This window comes from Chelmon rostratus, chromosome 19, assembly GCF_017976325.1.
Source record: "Chelmon rostratus isolate fCheRos1 chromosome 19, fCheRos1.pri, whole genome shotgun sequence".
Classification (NCBI taxonomy): domain Eukaryota; kingdom Metazoa; phylum Chordata; class Actinopteri; order Chaetodontiformes; family Chaetodontidae; genus Chelmon; species Chelmon rostratus.
Genome location: NC_055676.1, coordinates 18027731 through 18036443, shown reverse-complemented (window position 1 = coordinate 18036443; position 8713 = coordinate 18027731). Strand labels below are relative to the sequence as shown.

The 8713-nt window shown below is 39.7% G+C and overlaps 1 protein-coding gene across 1 annotated transcript; it reads left to right on the top strand.

Moving 5' to 3' along the window:
- The first annotated feature begins 2167 nt into the window (after positions 1–2167).
- On the top strand, positions 2168–7994 carry dolpp1 (dolichyldiphosphatase 1). Its single transcript, XM_041960416.1, has 8 exons — positions 2168–2258; positions 2954–3054; positions 3212–3296; positions 4757–4856; positions 5124–5222; positions 5708–5836; positions 5980–6069; positions 6633–7994. The coding sequence occupies exons 1-8, from the start codon at positions 2183–2185 to the stop codon at positions 6667–6669; spliced, it is 717 nt and encodes a 238-aa protein (XP_041816350.1). The 5' UTR covers positions 2168–2182; the 3' UTR covers positions 6670–7994.
- Positions 7995–8713: the final 719 nt, after the last annotated feature.

Sequence of the window (8713 nt, the reverse complement as noted above, 5' to 3'; positions counted from 1 at the left end):
AATACTGAACAGCACTGGGTTAGTAGTGGCAAGGCATTCAGTTTGTGACAGGCTGGGAAAACACGATGAGGCTCTTTTGATCCAAGTCTCTTCACATCCTCTTTGCCTGAAGCGGTTTCGAGCTCTGTAGTTTGGGTGTAGAAGTCCTCGTTAGAGCTGCAGATCCCCCTGACTCGGTTGAACTGGAAGACAGGAAGGTTTTTTTGAAAGACATTGGGTGATTGGTCGAGTTTCTATGCACAGGTTTATGTGACAACAGTTTTTAGACTGTTGTCTGTGTGTCTAAAAGGTTCTTTTCATTTGCATCAGATGTTGCAGATTTGTTTTTCAGAGTTTATGAAGCTGTGGACTGCAGCAGAGTCTCCGGTCCGGTCTAGATGCCTCTTCCAGTCCAAGACATAATGAATAATTGGATTTGCTTGGTGATTGAGGGTCAGTTTTTGTTTGAATCCCACATGCAAAGAGGCAAAGCTGGGCAACATTTTTGATCCCATGGCCGCTCCTGAAGTTAGAGGTAAAAACTGAAGACACACTAGGATTACATTCAGGATTTGGCAGATGGGTTTATGGCAGATAGGTGGCTGGTTTGTGGTGTCATTAGAATACATTTTGAAAAGTTTACACACACACTGACATAAAGGTCACACATATCTCCAACATCTGCCTGTCCTGTCTTTGTCTTCTCTATCATCTTGCTTTACAGTTTACAGTTGGAGGTAGCACATCTCTTTATAGACTGTGGTAATTATGGAGAAAGGAAAGTTAGTTTGCTCTCGTTCAGGTTTTTGCTGTTTACTCTGTGTCCTGTTTTGCCAGTCTGTGTGCACCTGTTATTCATGGCTGACTTTATGTGAGCTGTAAAAAAGCCAGTTTGTCTGCTGAGTGTATGAGGATGTAAATACTACATATCTCTGTCCTGCAACTTGATTTGTCCACTAACTTATTCTTTTATTTCATCTTTAAAGCAGCTTTAAGGGTACTTTCTGTATTGACGGCTTCTTTGTGTTTGTGTTTGTTTTATTCAGCTGATCAATACTCATACTGTTGCATTTGCTGCATTTGCATTGATGGTTCTTCCCAAACATCCACCATACTCAATAATCTTTTGTAATTCATGTGGATGGAACAGGCTGTATTGAACATGAATTCAGTGTCAATACCAGCTCACAAATAGGTCACGATGCTCTGTTCCTCTAATTCTGAGACATGGAGTCTTTGCTTGTTTTGAGATATTGATGGTTGCATAATGTTTACCTTAGGGTGGCTTTTGTTATTTGCTTTGCAGTTGAATCACACTCTGCCAGTTTTTTAGGTACACCTAGCTAATATTGCTGCAATCTAATAGTCCTGCATCAAATCCTTCCAACATGAAGGTTATAATGTTCAGTTTTGGATGAAGCTATTTTCATAGAGGTGTTGATTCAACTGTAGGCTGCAGCTTGTGGAGCTGTTTAACTGCATTGCATTATGAAAAGAGGTATTTTTGTTATTTAGCTTATCATCATTAAAATATAAATGGGTGGACACAATTATAGAAACACTAGTCTGCATACATGAAAGCATTGATATGTCTTATATAAGTACATGACAGCACATTTCTTTGGGTTAACTGGGATATTTTTCGCAATTTTTTTTACACATTTTGTAGACTAAAAAATGAATGGGAAGATTGATCAATAATGAAGATAATTGTTAGCTGCAGTCCTACTGTTGGCAATGGCTCATAACTGATCTAAAAAGCATTAGTAATGATTTTAAAACATTTTTTATTATAGTAGAAGAATGTGGTATAGTATTACAACTATTTCATCATTTGACCTTAGAATTTTAGATTTCCACATACAAACAAACATTTGGGCAAATACCTGATTAGGAAATTATAGAAGACCCAGGTGGCAAGCAATAATAACCTACACTCTTTAAGAATCGTAATTTTTAATCGATTTTTTCTTCTTTTTTGAATGAATGCAGTTCGCTGTTTAATGTGCAGAGCTGGACTTTTGTGTTTTTTGTCCATTCAATAATTCTTCTCTATGGGTAAAACATCTCATCTCCAGTGCGCGGCTGGGATTGGTCGGCTCCTCCGCTGCCGGGGCCCGCTCGAACACAGAGCTCCGTTCGCCATTGGTTAGACACGTGTCTGGGGCGTTTCACTGGGACTGCCCGGTTGTGTCCGGGTAAGATGGCGTTGGAAGAGCAGTGCTCGGCACCACCTCGATGGCGGTCCATATCTCTGACACACGTAGAGTTCCCCGAGGGTACGTAAACTCAACATCTTCCTCTAACTGCCGAAGCTCTGCTAACGACCAGCCGCTTCGTAATTTTCGAAGAGTGCATGTTTTCTCGCTACTGAATGGACACGGCCGTTGGTGGTACTGCCAAATTGTGAGACGCTGTAAAGCCTCGAGCACAGCAGGGAATATAACCCGGACTGCAAAATTGTGAGACAACGCCGCATGCGCAGTTAGCGACAATGGTCACAATGAAGGCTAGCTAGCCTGTTAGCTTTTTTAATATCGGTTTTGATGTGTTCTCTAAGGAATTAACGAATGTGTCGCGTGCTGTCAAAATTATTCGACAAAATTCACTCATTCTGAACAGCAAAATATGATTCACGACTGCGGTGGAAATAGCTAGCTATTTAACCTTATATGATTGTAGTCAGGGCTATGGCTAACGTAGTGGCTAGCTCCTTGGCCTGATAATGATTGCTATAACTAGCATAAACCACATTTCACCGAGCTGTCTTTATGAACAAATTGAAATAATATGGTCTGTTAGTTCGATGATTTCTTAGCTACTCTACCACAGCAGCTTCCTACCTGAACTCGGGTAAATATTTCAGCCATCCGGGTTCACCGAGGACCTCACAGTGTCACTCCCACCACAGTTAGGTGACTTTACTCTGGTTTAAAATATGCCTTAACATAAGCACTGTGTCGCTGTGTTTTAGGTGATCTGACGGGACAGGTACTGGCCTACATCAGTCTCATCCCCATAGCAATCCTCGTGGGTTTTGTTACACTCATGGTGTTTAAACGGGAACTGCACACGGTGAGTTCTGCAAATGCACTTTTAGTGGTGTTTTCAGAAAGAGCATCACTTTTGAAGTCAATCTGTTATGCTGTTAATTGCCTGACATGAGCCTGAACAGTGTTGTCAGGCAGGTCAGAAGTTTTTTTAAGAGCTCTTGTGTTGTTTTTTCACACAGATATCCTTCTTTGGTGGGCTCATCCTGAATGAAGGGGTGAACTGGCTGCTGAAGCACATTCTCAGAGAGCCGCGCCCATGTGCAGGTGAGTGAAGCAACAAGCTGTTTTGTTTTTATGTAGTTGGCAGGGTTGGGCAATGTTGCAAAAGCATCACAAAAACTGGAAATCTTCTGATGTTAATCACATTATCTGTTCAGGTGCTGATCATTGCTAGCCCAGTTGTCATTTTGTCAATTTATCTTCATCACAGTGTCTTATGCAGTACTACAGGTAAAAACAAACAAAATAAAAAGACAAGGCTTCAGACTGTGACCATTTTTGGAGACAGTGCAACTAAATTTTATAACTAGGAGCACCGGTGCGACTTGCAAATATGCCCCCAGTTAAAATCATCATTGCATATCATATGAAACACCAGCAACAGTGTTTCTGCTAGTAATGTTTTACCATAACTGACCACCATAGCAATGTTAAGAAAAATCACAAAAGAAAACAAAACATCCCACATGCAATCGTCCGATCCACCTCCTCAATACATGCACGATTGTTGTTCCTGTGGGATGCATTTATTACTCTACCATGTCATCTCGAAGGAGATGAACAGGGAACGAGACGGCACCTGGACCCGGCATAGTAAATACAGCATCTTGATTATACGTTCTCTCTTTCTCTATGTAATGTACTCTACGTTTAATCATTAATACTCAAAAGATCCATATTTAAGAGCAAGCTCTAAAATCACCTGTGATAATGACAATAGTTTTCAGTTGCAACTCTAGTGCCACTAATGATTATTTTTGTTTTTGTTGAGTTTGTCAATTATTTTATTGATTCATCCTTTTAGTCAATAATAATTCTAATTCCTCAAGGTAAGGCGATGTCCTATCCGCTGTCCAGAATTTAATTTACATTTATATAAATTAGGGAAAAGATACAAAATCTTCACATTTGAGAGGCTGGGTCCAGAAATGTTAGTCTTTTTTGCCTGAAATGAAATCAAAATAATGGGTGATTATTTTTTAATATATATATTATTGACTTATCACTTAAGATCGTCTGAATTAAACACCTGAAAAACCAATGTCCATAATCACACTGATGCAAAAATTTGATTAAACCTGCCATAAGACAGAGAGATAAAAGGCATATTATCAACCCTTTGTTTAAATAGGTTGTCTCAATGAGATGATTTCTTTTTAACAGGAGCCAGTGAACAATAGAAAACACACAGTATAAAAGCATAGACAGACACACAATTTACATACACAATAAAGCAATTAGCTCTGCGTTTAAGAAAATAATCAAAGTGGCATTCAAAACCATTCCAAGAGGGATACATATACAAATATTCTTCAAATGGATTACATCATGTTATACCCAAGTGTTGCCAGATATTTATATATAGTTAAGAGTTATGAGGTATGCTCACTTTAGTTGTAAACTTTGGTTATTATCCTGACCAGAGTAATTTGTTCTGTTTTTATATGAAGGTGTACTCGTGTTGTAAATGTATTTTCATGTCAGGTTCTGTTGTCTTTCTGCAGGGGCTCACACAACCCTGCAGACAGAGTATGGGATGCCCTCCAGTCATTCCCAGTTTATCTGGTTCTTTGTTGTTTACTTCTTTCTTTTCCTTTATTTAAGGTGAGATTCTATCTTCTTGGTGTTTGTGGAGGTTTAAGGGTGGAAACAAGCAGCTGTGAAGTTCTTAGAAGCTCAACAACCAGCTAAGGTTTAGTTTTACGGCTGTGTTTGAATATGAAAATAGCAAAGCAGATTAAACATTTTCTGTACATCCTCCAGCTGTGCTGCGTAGTCGTGTCATGCATACATGCATGTATCAGTGATTGATTTGATTATCACTCACTAGATGCTGTCAGCGTTTGAACTCATACCGATCTCTCTTTTCAGAATGCATCAGACGAACAACGCTCGATGCGTGGACCTGCTGTGGAGACACATTCTGTCCATCATCCTGTTGGGCATAGCCTTATCAGTCTCATACAGCAGGTAAGGGAATGACCGATTGTTGAATACTGTTTGGCTGACCCGTCTGCTCACACTTGCAAAGGAAGTCAAATTGTGCTACTTCCTGTGAAACACTATTTTTGGCTGCGAGATCACACCATGTGTGATACTAAGGGTGTAAGGGCGGGTGAAATGTCAAAGGTTCTTACAAGAATATTAATTCTTATACCTTACAAGTTGGAATCAAATCAAAAATCAATTTTGTAAATGTTAGTTAACTTTGTGTGGATCATTTATTGTATATTATTATAATTTCCAGTTATGGTTCATACTGTATTTCAGTGTAGTAAGCACACTAGTGAGTGGTTTGGTATATAGTATACTGGGGCAAGAGACTGAAAATAGTGATTTTTGTGAGATTCCCAAAGGTTCCCCTAATTTGAAATGCATGTTGCTCGACTTTGTTTAGTTTGGGACTCCATGTTCAATTTGTGTGCTCTTTAACTTTGTTTCTCTCTCATTATCAGGGTCTACCTGTTGTATCACTCCTGGAGCCAGGTTTTCTATGGCGGAGTTGCCGGTAGTACGATTGGCATAATCTGGTTCTTTTTCACACAGGAGGTACTGACACCATTATTCCCCAAAATAGCAGCCTGGTAAGTAGTGCTCTCATTTCTCTGCTTCCTTCTTGTGTCACAGGGGAAGACATTTCATCCTTAGCCTGAATAAGTGGATAAAACTGTTCTCTTAGGGCTTCTATAATAATTTGTTCTCTCAAATTCCTCTTTCACGATGATAGGCCAATATCAGAGTACTTCCTGGTGCGAGACACGAGCCTGATCCCAAACATCTTGTGGTTTGAGTATACAGTGACCAGATCAGAGGCGAGGTAAGTCACTGTCTTTTACAGAATCACCACAGCACCACATATATTACTATTAAGGTTTGGCCACAACAGAAAGTGGCACACCAAAGTTAACGTAAGTGTCCTGTTGACGTCAGCGATGCTAGAGGACACATTTTAAGTACTCGCAGGACTAGTGGTGAGCTACTGTAGCTTGCAAGCTAACAAGTCAGTCACAATAGCTGTCAGAGCTTCTTTCTGCTTTCTCTGGATTGTGCGATTTACTCCCCTGTGGTGTTTTGTTCTCAAGATTGTACATAATTTCATTCATTAGTTAATCGAAAAGTGGAGGAAAGCTCTCCATGCCAGCTAGCCTTCTTCCTGTCAGTTAGCAAGCATGTTAGCTCATTTGCTAATGAGACATGCACACAGTTTATTCAAATATTTGCACCACTGACTCCTATCTGCCTCAGTTAGAGAGCAGTTAATACTTAAAAAAATAAAGCGAATAGTACAAAACAGCTAAGAAGCTACATTAGCTTTCTCCATTTTGGTTGAGCCTGTTGCATTTGATGCCAGACTCCATTCTCTTTCTTTTTTTCTCCTAGGAACAGACAACGAAAGCTTGGAACAAAACTTCAGTGATCCACACAGTTCTTTTGTGAAACTGAGTTTAGGACCACACAGACGCAAACACACACAGCACACACACACTCACGTACACACATAGACAAATGCTCACTTGACAAAAACACACTGGAGAACCATCTTCTGGACTGACGTGGTTGCAAGGAGTAAAGGGCAAAAACCGTTTACAGGTGGCGAAAGAGTGCCTGGACCTGGCCCGGAGCCTACAGCCTGAGCAAGTCCGTCCACACGCCTCTCCTTCTTGTACAGCTTGCCCAAAATGCTCTTCAGTGCATGCAAGACTGTGCAAGAGGCATACTATTTAATTATAGATTAATATATATATTTTAACTATAAACGCACGCTGACAGTAACAGTGTACTGTAAGAGATTCAAGGAGCCCAAAAGGAGGCTTTGGTCAAGTTTCAGACAAATTGGTGGGTGTCATTGCAGCATGTATTTAGTGATTCCTTTTTTTAAGATATTCTGATGGATAGCTGGTGGGAACGGGTGGGGAGGGGGGTTGGTTTATGGCTAGGTTTTCCATTTTTCATTATTATATAATAGAAAATGAACAATTTCTAAGAATTGGTTATGATGTAATATAAATGAAAATTTGCACTTTGTGAAATTTACAAGTAAAAAAAAAAGACTAACACTAGTTAAATGTTAAGACCCCCCCCCCCTTTTTCCCCTCATCAGTCTTTGCTTTGTATCTATGACTGTCAGTCCTAATATATTAGACTCCAAAGCTGATCTGCAAGCAGTGTGAATTCAATGTACCTTCTGTACTATTGAGCATCGGGGCTGTGTTTCCTGTTCATATCCACATTTGAGGATTATGAGACAGAATCGCAGCAGCAGGTTTCAGTTATTTTTGTTGTTGAACACACTTTGGACCGAGGTGGCTTTTTCTTAATGCCTCACACACAGTAGCAGCCTGGGAACAGAGTTCTGGGAATCATTCAGTTTCTTCTTATTTCGTTTTCTGCTGTTGCAGAGGACAGTTTTCTTTTTACCTGCATTTCCAAGATAACATTCCATATCATTTAGTGAGAAAACATACATAATGACTGCTGAGGGGATATGTTTTCTTTTTGTATTATTTTTGAAGAAAGGAGGAAAAAAAAAAAGAAGCCTCAGGTCAGTCGTAGCATGTGATTATGCTTAATTCCTCACAGCCCACGGCAGCTAATGTTGATAGCTGTCAAGTGGGGATCTGAAGCTGATTTAAAACTGTCATATCATTAGCTCCACAAAGGGAAGTAGTTCTCTTAGACTTTGATTTTTTTTTTCATGTGTAACCTATATCAGGCTGAATAAAAATGTGTTTATGTACAAGAGATTGTTCAAGTACCATGCTTTGAAATACACTGGCGTCTTTTTTGTATTCAACATGCCGTTTTACTTTGTAGCCTGTTCACTGCTGAGCAAATGTGACACTTGATGGACCAATTTGCTAATCTTCTACTCTCTGCATCAGTCAGTGTAGTGTGTTTGATGGCAGCTGGGCTGTTATCCCGCCATAGTGCCTCAGTTTATTTGTCATGATGCCTCACCGACTCCAAAACTGAGGAGGGAAAAAAAAATGTAGTGACAGAAGCACTGATAAAAAGACTTACATAGGGCACCAGCCATGATAACATAGTAAGAGATATTATACAGACATCACAGACCTTTAGAAATGTTGTAATGATGCCATCGGAGCTAAGAAAAATGCTATGCTATAGTACCACTGGGAACTGCTGACTGATGCATAGGATACACTTTGTGCATTTAGCTTTGGGTTACTTTTTTATCTCCTACAGGATAAAATAGTCTTGGATCCCATAAGATGCTACATCAAAAGCCAACATCACAGTAAAAACACATGCACTCTGTTAAAAATGTCATTCTAAGGTAACGTCTCACTCAAAGGTCTTCATCATTAATTATGATACTACTTGAAATAGCCAACAATCATACTCAAGCCTGTACTGACATTGTTAAGCACTTTTTGAGTAAAATGCTAACACCAGCAGGCTAATATGCACACAGTGACAATGCTAACATACATCAGTGT